The 17,288-nt window shown below is 35.3% G+C and overlaps 1 protein-coding gene across 2 annotated transcripts in view; it reads left to right on the forward strand.

Moving 5' to 3' along the window:
* DENND6A (DENN/MADD domain containing 6A) overlaps positions 1-17,288 on the forward strand; it is a 44,820-nt gene that overhangs the window by 9,266 nt on the left and 18,266 nt on the right. For both annotated transcript variants that reach the window (XM_004676037.2, XM_012720655.1), the window contains exons 2-8: positions 784-822; positions 923-965; positions 10,692-10,804; positions 12,635-12,715; positions 13,737-13,842; positions 15,768-15,847; positions 16,874-16,936. In XM_004676037.2, coding sequence (XP_004676094.1) covers positions 784-822; positions 923-965; positions 10,692-10,804; positions 12,635-12,715; positions 13,737-13,842; positions 15,768-15,847; positions 16,874-16,936 — 525 coding nt within the window. The remainder of the gene's footprint in view (positions 1-783; positions 823-922; positions 966-10,691; positions 10,805-12,634; positions 12,716-13,736; positions 13,843-15,767; positions 15,848-16,873; positions 16,937-17,288) is intronic.

Genomic DNA, 17,288 nt, shown 5'->3' on the forward strand with positions numbered 1-17,288 from the left:
GTTGAGCTCATGCTGAAGTGGCTTTAAAAGCTCCTTAGTGCTGTGCTTTAACCCGCTGTGTGGCCACCAGGGAGGGCCTTCAGCAGTGGATTCTTAAGATAGGCCTATTTTCTGTGATGGCAGCACCAGTTTACATTCTAACCAACAGCGCATAAAGTTTTCATTTTCTCAGTGACTTCTCCAACACTTAATTTCTTTTCTTTTTAGTGATACCATTGTATAGGCATATTCATAAAAACAGAAAGTAAATTAGTAACTGCTAGAGCTGAGTGGAACTATAAGGGAATGAATGCTAATGGGTTTTTTTTTGGGATGACAAAACTATTCTGAAATTAGATAGTAGAATTGGTTGCCCAACTTTGTGGATATACTAAAATACAATAAATTATATAATTAGAAAAATAGCCATTCTAACATTTGTAGGTGCTCTCTCTTTGTGGTTTTGATCTATGCTTCTCTAATGATTAGTGATAATGAATTTTTTCACATATCTGGTGGTCATTTGTATGTCTTTGCAGAAATGTCTATTTAAATCTTCTGCCTGCCTTTTAAACTCTCCTTACAATTGAGTTGATGAGTTTTTAAAATATTTTGGACGTTAACCCCTTGCATATGTTTCCTCCCATTTAGTGGGTTAGCTTTTCATATTCTGATGGGTTCTTTTGCTGTAGTGAACCATATAGCTCATCATTTGACCTTAACCAATGTATGTTTTAGAAGTATCTGCTAATGTTTATAATATACTCAATGTATTTGTCTAACACAATGTAATTCTTTTTCCAGGTAATTTATCCTCAACATTCCAAGCTTACTGATAAAGAAGTAAGTAAAAATATTGTTCTGTATGATCTACTGTTGTATTTATGTTTGTTTTTACTGATGTGTGTGTTTCAGCATATATAGCTTTTGTTTTCTTTTTCAGAAAACCAATATTTGCTATTTGTCTTTTCCAGATTCAAATTCAGGTAACTATTTTTTCATGTAGTGTTTCTGCTCAGTTTTTGTATTAAGAATACTGACTATTTTCAGTAAATGAAAACTGATTAAAATAGTGTATTAGAATGCAGCTCAATTTCTTACTAATAGGTCCACATCCACATTCCTTTTTTTTTTTAAAGTCCATATTCTTGATTCATAGTTTAATGATACATTGTTGTGTCTGTTGACTTTAGTTCATTCAGCTTTAAAAATAACTTAATGATTTGGGAACTTGCCAAGAATTCTGTAAAAACACTGAGTTAAATAAAAAGAAAACAAAACAAAAATCAGTGGTGAATCTGGTGATGAAACATGGCCATTAATTATTTGCAATAGTTTATGTTAGTTAATATATGTAAAGCACTTGGTATAGTGTTTGGAATATAGAAAACAACATATAAGTGTTTGCTATTATTAAACTTGGTTTTGCTGGTTTCTTTCAAACTTTCCCTTTGTGTGGTCCTAATTGTTGAAATCTTTCAGGTTACTGATTGTGTTTCACTTTCAAAACAACCTTTTAGGTTTACCATTACCAGAGCATGTCAGACCACACACAGTTAGGGTTCTGTGAGGCAAATACATCATGGTTCCCTTTCCTTTTGCAGTTACTTCTAATATCCTGTTAATTTAGTTTAATCTAATTTGGGACATTTGGCATTTTAATTTGCTGAAAGCATTTTCTCTTTTTCTTATTAATGATCCCAGAATTTAGGATGTATAGGAATTTAGAATTCATTTAGAATTCAGTTTTTGTGACATACATAAAAGAGAAATAATGTCTTAGTAAAAAAGATGGCTTTGAGACATCTCAGTAGGACTTCTCTTCTAAACAGGTTATTGGAATCTTAGTACATTTTACCTACCAATGAAATGATGATGGAGGAAAGGTAGGGTCTATCCTCATTTTAGTTAACATTTTCCATACAAAATTTGCACATTGCAGTTCTGAATGAAGTTAGTATTAGATTTGACTCTCAGGATGTAGGGTAAGCTGAGTTAAATTGATTGTAGGATGAACTGACTTTATGTGATTGGAGTCTCAGTGGACTATACTGCCCACTCTTCTCTTTCAAATTATAGCCAGTTTTCATGATTCTGTCTCTTTTCTACCTCTTTATAAGTGTCAAGGTTACTAACTTTGGATAGCCTTATTTCTAGTTTTATAGTTTGTGTCTTACTCATTTTTTGTTGCAAGTTAAAGTATAAATTTGTGTAAATCAGAATTTTAAGAAATATTTTAGGTATTTGAGTGACCAAGAGATTTTTTATAAGTTGCATATATGAAGTGTACTTCATTTTATTGGAAGTATGTTCAGCCCTTACAAGTAAAATCGATGAAAGATCTTAAATACAGACACTTTGCTATCTTAAAAGATGAATATTAGTCTAGACAATAAGAGACTATGCATTTTGAAATTTGGTATCACTATTTTCAGTTGTGATAGTCCAGTTTGTTTCACTTGCATGTACTTTTGTGATTACTGTACCAACTTTGGGATAGATTTAATTTTTATTTTATATATATATACATACATATATATATATATATATATATATTTACATCATTCTTCATTTTGTGCATTTTTTTCATCTCAGTTGTAATCCCCATAGGCTTCCCACCACCAGTTCACCCATGTGCCATCACCGTAGTCCAGTGCATTCTTCCCACTCCAGTTCTGATCCCATTCTCCTTTCCACTTCCATAAAATTAAAATTTAATTTTTCCCAAGATAGCTTTTGTTGTTATGGAAGAAAGTCCAGGCACACTAGAACAGTTTTAGAAAAGAGACATAAGCTAGTTCTTATTTTCATGGTGCAAAAAAGGTAAAAACAATATTTAGACTCCATGATAAGTTCTACAAAGACAATATTTCCAGAATTCTCAGTGGAACGATTTGCCAGTTCCCCACATCTTCCACCTCATAGGCACATACACCTTAGTTCCTGTGACTTTAGAGAGAAATTTTGGTTGGTTGGTTAAGTTTCAATCTCTTGTTCCATTTGAATGGCCTTTTTTTAAGCAGGCTTATGGGTCTGTGCCAAGGTGAATGGCTTTTATCTTTTGGAATTTTAAGTTTAAGTATGTCTTCCTTATTTTTTTTTTTTTTTCAAAGATTTATTTATTTGTGCATACAGAACTGGGGTGCAGGCCAGAGGCTCAGGGGCGGTGAGAGGCTTCACCAGAGACAGAGTGGGGAACAGAACAGGCAGATCGATGAAGTACACTGCTGAGGGGAGCAGCGGGCAGGTCAGGAGAGGTCTGCCGCGCCATGTGGTCACCTCCGGGGCAGGCGGGAATCGAACTCATGCAGAAGCGGCTTTAGATTCTCAGTGCTGTGCTTTAACCTGCTGCGCCACCAAGGAGGGCCGTTCCTTATTTTTTTTTAAGATTTATTTTTTATTTATGCATACAAGAACTGAGGTATAGGCCAGAGGTGTGGAGGTGAAAGGATTCAACAAAGACAGAGTGGGTAGCAGAACAGGTGGATCTACTGAAATACACTGCTGAAGGGAGCAGAGGGCCAGACCAGAGAGGTCTGCTGTGATACTTGAGTCAGCTCCCTGGCCTGCCATATAGCTTGATAGTGCTGAAACTTTAACCCCTGAGCTAAGGGAAGCCCTTTTCCTCCTAATTGTTTACTATTAAACACATCTGGCTGTCAGTGTTTCTGAGACTTAAGCTGGGAAAGGCTTTCAAGGGCTGTAATTACTGTATTTTAAACATGTCCAGAGAGAAAGTATAGGATCAGTGCAGAGAGTTTCAGGCAGTGATGATTTCAAGGAAAAAAGGTTAATCCTTGCTGTGGATGGATTTGATTTGTCTAAAATTTCTCTGTAAATAAAAGGGACATCATCACATATACTTTATTACCTCCCAATGGCTGAAACTGCAGGGCTGCTTATAGCTGTCTCTGTTGAATGGTAAGTTTTTCATTTTTAAATTTCCATTCTGCGTGGAACAGTACTTTTGCAGTTTAAATGTATTATTAGAAAAATGAAAGGAGGGCCTCCCTGGTGGCGCAATGGTTAAAGCACAGCATTGTGAAGCTGCACAAAGTCACTGCAGCATAAGTTTGATCTCCACTCAGGCCGGTGACCCACATGGTCTCCCTGCTGCTTCCCTCAGCAGTGCATTTTAGTCAATCTGCATGTTCTGTTGCCCACTTTGTCTCTGGTGAATCCTCTCACTCCTCCATACCTCTAGCTTGTACCCCAGCTCTGTGTGTATACATAAATAAATCTTAAAGAAAAATGAAAGGGAGAACTATCAAAGAAATGCAGAATAAAAGTCCACCTTTGTGTCATAGCACTATTTAATTGTTACATTTCTATGTATTTTTTTGTTGTCTTTAATTTTAATTTTAAATTTCCCCTCCCTCAAATTATACTTATTGATTTTACATCTTTGTATCTGGTCTGCAGTTCCTAGGTCCAAACCCTCTATAAATGTGTACTTTTCACATTCTACCCACTCAGTGCCCCAACAAGCTTCTGCCACACACCATTGGGCCTTTTCCTTCTCCCATTCCCATCCTTCCACCCTCCCACTCTGGTTGCCTCAGTTTTGCAATCAGATGTGAAAGAGTTTATTATTGGTTGATTGGTTGGGTTTTTGACTGGCCCTTTTTTATGTTTCTTTTTATTCTTCATAAAGGTGAGATCATCCCGTATTTGTGTTTCTCCTTCTGACTTACTAGCATTATCCTTTCCAGTTCTTTCCAGGTTGTTGCAAATAGCAGGAGTTTGTCGTCTTTTTTTTTTTTTTTTTAATATAGCTGAGTTAGTAATCTGTTGTGCATTCTGATCCACTGCTCTGTCCTTAGGTACTTAGGCTATTTTTAGCTATTGTAAATAAGGCTACAATGAAAATAGGAGTACACATATCAGGGTAATGTTTTTGTATTTTTGTGGTAGATACCTAGCAGTGGAACTGCTGGGGCATATGGCAGATCCATTTTTAATATTTTGAAGCACCTCCATACTGTTTTCCATAGGGGATGGGTCGGTTTACATTCCTTCCTACAGTATATGAGAAACCCTTTTTCCCTACATCCTGGCCAACATTTGTTGTTTCTGGCTTTTTTTTTATGTACACCATTTTCACAGGTATGAGATGGTATCTCATTGTGGCTTTGATTTGCATTTCTCTGAAAATAAGTGATGATGAACAATTTTTCATGTTCTTTAAGGCCATCTATATGTTTTCTGTAGAGAAGTGTCTGTTTAGCTCTTCTGCCCATTTTTTTTTTTAGGAGGGTGGGGGGATTATTTGTTTTCTTTTTGTTGAGTTGCAGGAGTTTTTTTTAATATATTTTGGATATCAGACCTGTGTCTTATGTGCAAATATTTTCTCCCATCAGTAAGGTATAGTCTTGTTTTACTGATGGTTTGTAAGAGTTTCTAAATGCTTATTCTCAATTTGGATATTTATTTTATTTTGCACCAGTAGTAAGAGTTTGTGTACTGTCATTGGTCCATGGACTACACTTTGACAAACTCTGGTCTGAAGCCCTGCTTCTCAGCAATTTCAACTCAACGACTCTTATCAGAGGGAGAAGTCTACATAGAGATGAAGTTCAGGGGTTGGAGCTAGCTCTTAAGTCTCATATTTTATCTCAGTCTCATGTACTCTGAACCATTATATAACTGTGTTGGTGTTACTTTAGAAGTAATCTTTAAGGTTATCTGTTCTCTTTAAGAACACTAGTTAGGCATTTTTTCCCCCTTCAAATTCCCAAGTGATATTTTTGGAAAATAGAAGGTATCTTCTGTTTCCCTTTAGCTTTACAGTCTCAGTTTGATTGGGAGAGGTAAAAGAAGATTGAAATATATCTTGGGCCCCTGATTATCTTAAAATGGGAATTCTTTATGTGACATTGTATATGCCACACGCCATTTATATAGGAGGAGCCATGACTGAATGGACTGGCTCCTTCCTTGACTGTGACATAGAAGTCAGTGAGTTCAAGAACTCTGCAATCTGATGGTTATTTTTCAAAAGGACTTTGGTTTTTTTTTGTTTGTTTTGTTTTGTTTTTGTTTTTGTTTTTTTTGAGTGAAGAAAGCTGCTTTGATATCTGCTCCAGTTAGCAGTGATACATTTTTAAGGAGTTTTGAGATAAAGCTTAATTATAAAGTATATAATTCAGTGACGTTAGGTGTATTTACAGAATTGTACAACTGTTATCATAGTTAGTTTTAGAAAAATTTGTCACCTGAAAAGAAACTCTGTGTTCCATTTTCTTCCCCTTCCTCCCCACTCCAAGTTTTAAGCAGCCATTTAGCTACTTTTTGTTTCCATGGAGATCCCTATTCTAGATCTTCCTTATAAGTAGAAAGTAGTTTTTGCAGTCCATTAAGACTTGAAAGAACCAATATGATGTTGTGTTCAAGAATACCACCTCCAAATTCAGACATACTAAGTTTAAATTCATGCTCTACAATTTAGTGGATTCTTTTCTTCTGATGGTTTTAAAGCCATTCTGTGCCTTTGCTTCCTCCATATAAACAGAAATAATAGCAGAACCTGTCTGAGAAGCACAGAGACCAAATGAGTTAATATAGATAAAGCATTTACAACAGTATCTGGCACAGAGTAAGCAGTCAATGAATATTAGTAATATATACATTAAAAGGAGGAAAAAACACACTTCTGAAATAGTGACAAAAATAATTAAAATGATTTTGACCTGATATTCTATTTATTTTTTCTTATAAGAACTTAGTTATTGCAAAGGATGGTGGGAGAAGATGGTTATAAAAATTTTCTTAAAGTGTCAGATTACTTAAAAAAAAAGTGTCAGATTATTAGGTCTGTCTTCTAGGCTAGTAAAGATTGTGTTAGGTTAACAAAATGGAATGCTTCCAGAGTTGTGAAGTCTCACTGGACAGCTGTTTTCTCAATACTTGCTACTTTTTTCAAGGGGAAGGGCTTATGATGCTCTTGATGAAGACCCCATGGTAAGGTGTATTTTTCTTGGAGAAATGTCATTTAATAATTTTTTTTAAAATCTTACATTTTAAAAGGTTAATCCCTTCTTTCTTAAACTTTACCTCTTTTAAAGAGACAGATCTCCTTCCTGCCTGTAACTATGCAGGTGTTTGTTTTTACAAATCTTTTCCTTTTGCAGTTCTTTCTACCTGCTTGTGTCTGTACAAATGTCCTTTCATTTTTTTTTTAAATATAAGAAAACTCCCCTTTTAAAGGTGTGTATGTGTGTATAATATGTGTGTGTGTAGTCTTTATATATATATAAATATATATACACACACACATATACACACATGTGTGTATGTGTATATACATGTTAATCTTTCTGCCTTGGTTTATATAAAGAAAAGATCACTTCTGTTAAGTATTTTCCCATTTTTAAATGTGAGTAATTAAAAAGCTATGCTCCCTGTAGCATAATATTTAAGTCTTCAAATCTTTGCACATCTTGATTTTTTCTTAAGTGATATATTGGGTAAGATGCTTGAAATTCAGTATAGTTGTTTGGTAATTGTAGAACTTTACTTTAGAATCAGTGAATTGCTCAAACTGACTTTAAGAGATTATTTTATGATATACCTTACATTTGTTGACAAGGAAATAGAGAACCTTGGGTTAAATTACTGCAGAAGGCGGCCCTCCCTGGTGGCACAGCGGGTTAAAGCACAGCACTGAGAAGCTAAAGCCACTTCAGCATGAGTTCCATCCCTGCCTGCCCCGGAGGTGACCACATTGCGCAGCAGACCTCTCCTGACCCGCCCGCTGCTCCCCTCAGCAGTGTACTTCGCCAGTCTGCCTGTTCTGTTCCCTGCTCTGTCTCTGGTGAAGCCTCTCACCGTCCCTGAGCCTCTGGCCTGTACCCCAGTTCTGTATGCACAAATAAATAAAATAAATAAATCTTTAAAAAAAAATTACTTCAGAAGGCTACTTTTTAAAAAGATTTATTTCTGTGCATACAAGAAATGCGGTACCGGCAAAGGTATGGGGGGGATGAGAAGACTCACCAGAGAGAGTGGGGAGCAAAACAGGTATATGTACTGAAATACACTGCTGAGGGGGACAGTGGGGAAAGACAGGAGCAGTTTGATGCATCATGTGGGTCACCTCTCTGGCAGGGGATTGAACTCTTGCAGCAGTGGCTGTGGATAGCTTCATAGTTCTGTGCTTAACCCATTGTGCTACCAGGGAGGCACTTAGAAGGCTTTTTTTTTTTTTTAAAGAAGCAGAACAGACAAATCTACTGAAATACACTGCTGAAAGGAGCAGGTGGTGAGACAGGAGAGGTATGCTGTACCTTGTACACCAGCTCCCTGGGGATCAGGCCACAGTGGCTGGCAATAGCTTGATAACGCTGAGACATTAACTCCTGTGTCACCAGGGGGACCCCTAAAAGGCTATATTCTGATAGACCTAGAACTAGGTCCTGTTGATTCCTTTTCCTCAGATCATAGCTTTTCTTGTGATCACACATTTAGTTAGTCTTCATGTTATTATGTTGCTCATGTAGAACTGCTGTGTTATGTAGATAAACTGGATGGGTCATACTAACAATATAGATTTATTTTTATGAGGTTGTAGGGTATTGGGCTTGCCCTGCCTTTCCTTGTCATCATTTCTGCAAGGCGAATGTAAAACAACAACAACAAAACTGATTGCTAATCTTGTAATGTCTCTTTTCCTATCATCATAATGGTGAGGTCAGGATAGAGAACAAAGGTCTAGTCAGATAAGGAGTTGATATTTTCTTTAGTAACCTTTAGTGTGTGAAGAGATAGACCTGTGAAACAATAAATGGGGACTGTTTGCCTCAGTTCACAAAGAAACTAGCTGAAAGTCTTTTTAACCTGGTAAAGTAGCTTCCTGATAATTCTGTACAGCTTGCTGGTACAGTAGATCACTGGAATGTTCTCATAGGTATATGATTTGGGAATGGAGTCAGATGGGTAGGGATTTAATGCTGAAGGAACTTTATAACTTTTCTTCATTTCTTACACTTTCCAGACATTATGCATCTCTGTTTTTAAAGTTCATTGTATATTTCTGCGCTATTTTACTAAGTACCTTGGAAAAATTAGTTTTTATTTCTCTATGGGTTTCTTTCCCCCTTCTTCCCTTCCTTCCTACCCACTTCCCCTCCCTCCCTTCCTCCTCTTCTTCCTTTCTCTTCTCAAGAGGAAAATTGAACATTAGTACGTAAATTTGTTGAACTTTAAACAATGCTATAAGTATTTTCCATTATCTCAGGTTTCATGTGTTTCCTTATTTTTAACCTAAGTAACAAGGAACTGAATTGGCATGCTCTCCAATCCGTTTTGTTTCTTTACCACCAAAGAAATATTTTTAATATTACGTTTAGATGCTTGTATTGAGTTGCTTTTTAAAAAACTTAAACATATTTCAAGCTTGTTTTCTGAGACTGTTAGGAAAAATATGCACCTCTGTGTAGAATGATAAAGTCTAGTGCACATTTACTGGACTGTGGTGATGGCACATGGGTAATTTGGTGATGGGAAGCCCAAGGGGATTGCAAATGAGATGGGAAAATGCACAAAATGATGTAAAAATAAACTATTATATATATTTTTTAAAATCTAGTGCACATTTCATAGTTAATATAACTTTTCAGTTCTAAGTATTGTAACTAGAAGAATTAAGTGACAAGCTACTTCACGTGTCTTATTTTTTAGAATATTAACTTTTTTGTGATTATTGCATGATAGTTTAGGTAAAATTTACATAGTTTTGGTAGAATTTACTTGTTTTAAGACATTTGCTAAAACAATTCAAGTTTAAAAACTTTATTTTTGTGGCCCTCCCTGGTGGCGCATCAGGTTATAGCACAGCACTGCAAGCCAGCCGCAGCTGCTTCAATGTGAGTTCTATCCCTGGCCCCTGGGGGTGATCCACATGGTGCAGCAGACCTCTCCTGTCTGGCCCGCGGCTCCCCTCAGCAGTGTACTTTGTCAATCAGTCTGTTCTGCTCCCCATTCTGTTTCCAGTGAATCCTATCACCCACCCTTCACCTCTGGCCTGTACCCAATTCTGTGTGCATGAGTGAATAAATCTTTAGGGGGAAAAAAAAAACCTTTATCTTTAATCGAAATGATAAAAATAGTAGGTCTGCTGCTTTGCCTCTTCATGAAACTCAGTTCTTCCTGTGTCTTCTGCACTGTATCTCTTTTTTTTTTTTAGGCTTTACATCATGAAATACAAAGACATACAAAGTAAAGAAATAGGATTTACTAGCTTCTCAAGTCTCATGTCCCCTCCCATACATGATTTCAAATCTCTTCCCTCCAACTGTAACTACTATTTTGACTTTATAGAAATAACTTGCTTTTCTTTATAGTTTAGTTTTATCTGCTTTAAAATAAAGCACGTTTGACTGAATTCAAACGTGTTTTTTTTGTTTTTGACCTTTTTTGCTCATTATGTGTTTATGAGTCAGTATTAATGCATCTAGATAACTTTGAAAAAAAAATTTTGCTTTGCCCCTTAACTAGCAAAAGTGGCTTTGAGCAAGTCACTTGACCTATCAGGATCTCCTTTTTCTTTTCTAAGACATATAGAATGAGTTGAACATATAAAGTGGTTGAAAGCAAAAAAAAAAATAATAATAATAATAGTTGAAAGCATTCAGTCAGCTCAGACATTTGAAGAAACTGGTCAGATAATTGTTACTCTGTGCTATCCTTATTTCTTTCATTTTTGTTTTCATTAGGTTGTCTTGGAGATACCCAGTTTTGTTTTAGATTTCGACAGTCTTCTGGGAGGAGGGTGTCACTGCATTGTCTCCTGGATCAATTTGACAAAGATTTGCCAGTTTACTTAAAGGTTAGAAAAGTAGTAATAGAAGACTGTCCATGGTAGAGGAAATTTTAGAACTTGGTTATTCAATTACCTGTCAGAGAGCATCCAGAAGTATTTTGCTTTTGTTTGTCACTTTAATACACAGTTGGATTTCCTAAGTAAATCTAATAGGGTTCAACATGTGAATGAAAAAGACTCTAAAAGTTATTGTTCTTAAAACATTTTATAAAGCCATTGTGAATTACAGAAATAAATTAGAATGTTGAAGTAATTTTGTTAATAACTCTTTGTTTAAATGTGGGGTGGTTTGGTAAGTTACTGTTCTTAAAACATTTTATAAAGCCATTGTGAATTACAGAAATAAATTAAAATGTTGAAGTAATTTTGTTAATAACTCTTTGTTTAAATGTGGGGTGGTTTGGTAGTATACCAGGTAATGGCACCTGGAGTTGGAGATTATCAGTGGTCACTCCTACCTACTTTATGGTAGAATTATAGTTGTGTCTATTTGATTTTTTTTGCGGACTTTGTTTTATAGTTATTTATTTAAAACAATGATTCATATTATTAATAATTCAGTTAAAAATTAAGATAATTCTTGAGTGCAGGTATTTTACTCCACATTGACACCTCTACTTCAGGAGGAACATTTCCACTGGGATGTCTTAATAGTATATCCAATATGAAGTTGACTTTATTTGCCTGAAATCATCATTTATAGTTTACCCTCCAGGTTTCACTAATGCCAGGAACCCTATTGTAATACTAATGATGGTACTACTTCCTTGTCCTCATATTTTAGGCTTTTAAAATAAGATCTTCACCTTTCCAATTTCCAACTTCATTTCCTTTCTGTTATTGAATTTTAGCCAAATTGAATTGTGTGCTTTTCCCTGAGTTAGCTTGTACTTTTCTATCTCTGTGAGGTTTTACTCACACTTTTGACTTATCTGAATTTGGAATGTCTTTGAATTATATCCATGCTTCAGTGCACAATTCAAAAATAGCTGCTTCTAGAAATCTTAACTGATCTCTACAAACAGAGGTAATCTTTTCCTCCTTGTCCTTTTTGTAATAATTTGTGCTTTTCACCATGGTACCTGCCATCCTATTACATAATAGTCATTTTTGTACTTTTCTTACCACTCTTAGATTTTTATTTTCTTAAGGAACTGTGTCTTAGGCATCTTTTTATTTTCACTGACACAATGCTTTGTTCAAAGTAGGTGGCTATCAAATATTCGTTTAAATAATAGCAATCAAATAAGGAATTGGGCCAGAGTTTATTCCATTAGGAAGTAAAAATGGCTAAGTTTAGGGGAATGTAAACTTAAGATATTTTAAAATTTTAATTTCTCAAATTTTACATTGATAAACATTCTAATTTTTCATTAATATTGAATAAAAATGTAACTTGTTATGTAAAATTCCATTTAGCATTTAACTCTTTTTTTCCCCCCCTTTTGAAATTTTGCATTAAGATGCCTCATTTTCTTAAGACTTACCCTTAAGATTTTATAAATCTCAAATTATGGGTAGGTTTTAAAAAACAAAACTAAATATATATCATTAACGAAACCATAGAAATTGTTTCTCACTTTTATAGCTATACAGAATAAAAATAAAATGAGTGAGTTTAGGAGGAAGCACTGACTTTAGTACATTAGTTATGATTATTTTATCTTTGGGCAAGTTAACAGGTTTATTCTATCAGTTACTGAAATTGTGTTGGAGGAAAAGTGTAACCTGCTCTTTGTGCTACCTTATTTATCAGCTTGAATTTATAATATGTTGATATTAAAGGATGGCAGTGTGTTTGTTGATTTATCAATCAATGAATCACTTCTTTTGTAGAAGGATCCTGCTTATTTTTATGGATATGTATATTTCCGACAAGTTCGAGATAAAACTCTAAAAAGAGGCTACTTTCAGAAGGTAATTTTCATATCACTAATAGAAAAAGTACTTTTATATTGTGATTAGAAAAATAGAAATGTTTCTATTTTAAAACCTTTGATATTTTATCTTTTATATATTAGAATTTATATTTTGTTTTTGTAGATTATAGACATCTGTCCCTTGATTAATTGCCATTGAGTTTTGCTTTTTTCCTATTTCTGTGTTAGAATCCTGACAATAATTTATGATCATTATATAAAATCACCAAAAGTTAGAATCATCATCTTTTTACATTTTAGAATAAAAGAAAGAACAGATTATATTATAGTTAATAAACACCTATAATATCTTTTTTTGAAGAGCTAGTAAATCTGTTTTAGCAACACTTTAGTTACCACTCTAAATGTACAAAACTTTCCTTTCTTAAAAGAAAAGGAATTTTTTTTTATTTAATCCTAGCTAAAAGGGACTTGGTAACATTCTTGTTACCAAGAATGTACCCTGATCACTAATTATGGTGGGTTGAAGATTTAAAAACTAGTTTAAAAGAAAACTACTTTGGAGGGGAAAAAGAAGAAAAAAAACCAGATCACAAATAAATCAACATAATCCTTATCTGAAGTGATCAAACTGTAGTTACAATTTCTAAGTATTTGGTGTGATAATTAAACTCTAAAAATTTAACAGTTCTACATTTAGCTTGAAAAGGCATCACAAATTGTTCTTTCCTTAACAGAAAGACTTCATCATTCCTGAGAACATTTTGGTGACAATAATAGCTAGATTTCAGAAGTTATCCATGACATCAGTCTGTAGCAAATTCTTTTTCTTGATGAGCAGGAAAATCTATGAATATGCCTTTATTCTTTTAAAATTTAGTAACATCAGTTAAAACTGCTTGCATAATTTCATGTTTTCTTTCAACTATCCACTATTTAAAAAAAAAACTTTTTATTTCAAAATTCACACTTTTTGTTGCATTTATTAGTAATTGTGTAAGAAACAATATACTTAAACTATAAGAAAACTTACAAGCATTGTTTGTTTTTCCTTCCAGTCCTTGGTTTTGATCAGCAAACTACCTTATATTCATTTTTTTCACACTGTGCTCAAACAGATAGCACCAGAATATTTTGAAAAGAGTGAACCTTATTTGGAAGCGGGTAAGTTTAAAAACATGAGTTAGAGACCTTTATGAAGGAGTTTTAAAATTTCACTGGGAGATAGTGATAAAAATGAAGTTTCTTAATGTACCAGTTAAGGGCCCACCCTGTGGCGCAGCAGGTTAAAGCACAGCACTAAGAAGCTAAAGCCACTTTAGCATGAGTTCAATCCCCCCCTCCTCCCCGGAGGTGATCCACATGACAAGGCAGACCTCTCCTGGCCGGCCCACTGCTCCTCTCAGCAGTGTACTTTATCTGTCGGCCTGTTCTGCTCCCTACTCTGTCTCTGGTGAATCCTCTCACTGCCCCTGCACCTCTGGACTGTACCCCAGTTCTGAATGCATAAATAAATCTTCAAAAAAAAAAAAAAGTACCAGTTTAGGGGCCCTCCCTGGTGGCTACTATGAAGCTGGCCGCAGCCGTGTCAGCACAAGATAGATCCCTGGCTGGAGAGGTGACCCAAATAGCACAGCAGACCTCTCCTAACCTACCCACTGCTCTCTTCAGCAGTGTACTCTGTCAGTCTGCCTGTTCTATCTCTGGTGAATCCTCTCGCCACCTCTGGCCTATACCCCAGTTATGTATGCATAAATAGGTAAGTCTTTAAAAAAAAAAGTACCAGTTAAGAATTTTAAGGACTATATAGTGGGAGAGAGGCATAAAAATATTCTTCTGGTGGGCCCTCCCTGGTGGTGCAATGGGTTAGGATGCAGCACTGCAGTCTGGCCGCAGCTGCTTGAGTGAGAGTTCGATCCCCTGCTCCAGAGGTGATCCACATGGCACGGCACACCTCTCCTGACCCACCTGCTGCTCCCCTCAGCAGTATACTTTGTCAGTCTGCCTGTTCCCCACTCTGTTTCTGGTGAATCCTCTCACTGCCCCTGCACTTCTGGCCTGTACCCCAATTCTGTATGAATAAATAAATAGATCTTTAAAAAAAAAGCAACTTTATAAGAAAAATATTCTTCCAGCATTTTTACCTACAAACACCAAAAACCTTATCTTTTGATACTCTTTTTGTAACAGGATATCTGTTTATAAAGGTAAGAAACAATTATTGCATAAAGATTTCAAATTTCAGAGTATTGAACAGAAGTCCCACGTCTCTTATAGAGGGAAGGCCCTGTTAAGTGGCATGTTTTTGTAGTTAATTTTAGTGTTAATAATTGTATAGGAAAATTCCCTTTAAACCTATAATTTTGTTGCTTTCCAAAATTTTATTTACTAATCCTAGAATATAGATACAGGGTTTTTTTTTTTAAGATTTATTTATTTATTCATACAGAACTGGGGTACAGGCCAGAGATGCGGAGGGTGAGAGGCTTCACCAGAGACAGAGTGGAGAGCAGAACAGGCAGATTGATGAAGTACACTGCTGAGGGGAGCAGCGGGCTGGTCAGGAGAGATCTGCCACGCCGTGTGGATTCCCTTGGCTGGGGATTGAACTCATGCGGGAGTAGCTTTTGATTCTTTAACCCACTGCGCCACCAGGGAGGGCCCTGGTTTTTTTTTTAAGGTTTATTTATTTGTGCATATAAAAGGTTAAGGGCAGGGGGCAGTGGTGAGAGGATTCCCCAGGGAACAGAACAAGTGGGTTGACTGAAATACCAAGCAGTAGGCAAGACAGAAGAGGTCTGCTGTGCCATGTGGGTCAGCTCTCTGGCTGGGGATTGAATTCTGCAGTAGTGGCTGCAGTGAATAGCTTCATAGTCCTAGGATTTAACCCTTTATGCTACCAGGGAGGCCCCCTAAAGGTATATTTCTGATTAAAAAAAAAAAAGATACTTTCACTCTAAATTTTTATCATCCACCCTTCCTAATATTTTTTTAATTTATGTAGAATAGAAAATAGAGTTCTAATTTCTCGTGTCCTTTTTTCATATTTTATAATTTTATATTAAAGATTAATTTTTAATATTTTTCAGCTTGTAATGATGTTGATCGATGGCCTGCCCCAGTGCCAGGGAAAACATTACACTTGCCTATTATGGGGGTGGTAATGAAGGTAATGGTTTATATTTTGTTTGCTTTTTTCAGAAAGGAAATTCACATATAAGTTGTGCTTTTTAACTTCCTAATAGCATTCAATTCTCTTATTGTTTTCACTTTTTTACCTTGATGTGAGAAATTGCAATTGTGGAGATGCCACAATTTCTCCTGCTGAACAGAACCCTTCATCATACTCCAGGGACACCAGTCCTGTATTACCATGCAGAATTTGCATGAGAGTATCATTCTTATGTAAACCTGTGAATGTAAATGCCACCTCCTAGAATTCTGCAATGCCATAACTTTCCAGAGATTAGTGGTAGGCAGAAAGAGAATCCTTGTGGGATCATGTATGAATTAGTAAAAATCAAAAGAAATTAGGAAAATCATTGGTTCTTAGACCTACGTGCTCTTAGCTTGTAATGTGAGACCAAATGTGTACATTCCAGGAATTTGTTTTTGATTAAAATTTTAAAAAATGAATTAGTGTTTTATTGTCATATTTTGTGTGAATATGTTCTATGTGCTTTTACTATTCATTATCAAGCTAGGCTCATTTCTAGCAATATATTCTCTTTAGATGTGTTCTTGTAGATAATCTGTATTCTGTTTTTCCCTGAGAGATCATCAGAAGTAGTACTCAAGCTCTGGCTTGAGAGTTTTCATGGTTTCTGTGAGATTTGTCTCATAGTTTGGAAAGCTTGAGAGGGTGTGTTTGGGTGTGTATAGTAATGAAGCTGATTTGGAACAATAACAGGAAGCAGTATGAAGTTGATGTCCTTTTTCCACTTTTTAATACATTTACTCTTCACTACGTTAGTGATTTCTGTGTATGGCAATAAGGAGACCTTGGTTAACTTAACTTTATGCTGCAACTAAAAATAAATATGACTAGTTTTTGAATCTGGCATATTTTATTTTTATGATTTTATCCATTACTGGATATACCTTTTTAATGTTAGGATAAGGCACTTCTAAGACTTGTAAATTATAAAAAGGACATTATTTTGCATCAGAGTTAATTTCTTTTCTTCTTTTTAAGGTACGGATTCCCACGTGTCATGACAAGCCTGGGACCACTCAAATAGTGCAGTTAACTCAGCAGGTAGTATGGTACCTATAATTTAGCTCACATAATCTCATTTAACAGATTTTTTTAAATTAGTAGTTTCTTGGATTTATCATATATTTCTGAATATTACTGAAATATTTCATTAAAATAAATCATTCATTTTTTAACTACTAAGTAAGCTTTATGACTTAGGAATTTAGATTTTATTTCTTTGGCAGATGTTGGTGATTGCTCTGTAATTGTGAAGGCAAAGAGAAAGTAAATAGTTTTTCAGCAAGGTTTAATTCTAGCAAAATCTCTTAGAAAAGTGATCAGCAGACTTCTGTATTTTTTTTTTTTTAAGATTTATTTATTTGTGCATACAGAACTGGGGTACAGGCCAGAG

The sequence above is a fragment of the Condylura cristata genome, unplaced genomic scaffold (genome assembly GCF_000260355.1).
Source record: "Condylura cristata isolate star-nosed mole 26May11 unplaced genomic scaffold, ConCri1.0 scaffold00004, whole genome shotgun sequence".
Taxonomy (NCBI): domain Eukaryota; kingdom Metazoa; phylum Chordata; class Mammalia; order Eulipotyphla; family Talpidae; genus Condylura; species Condylura cristata.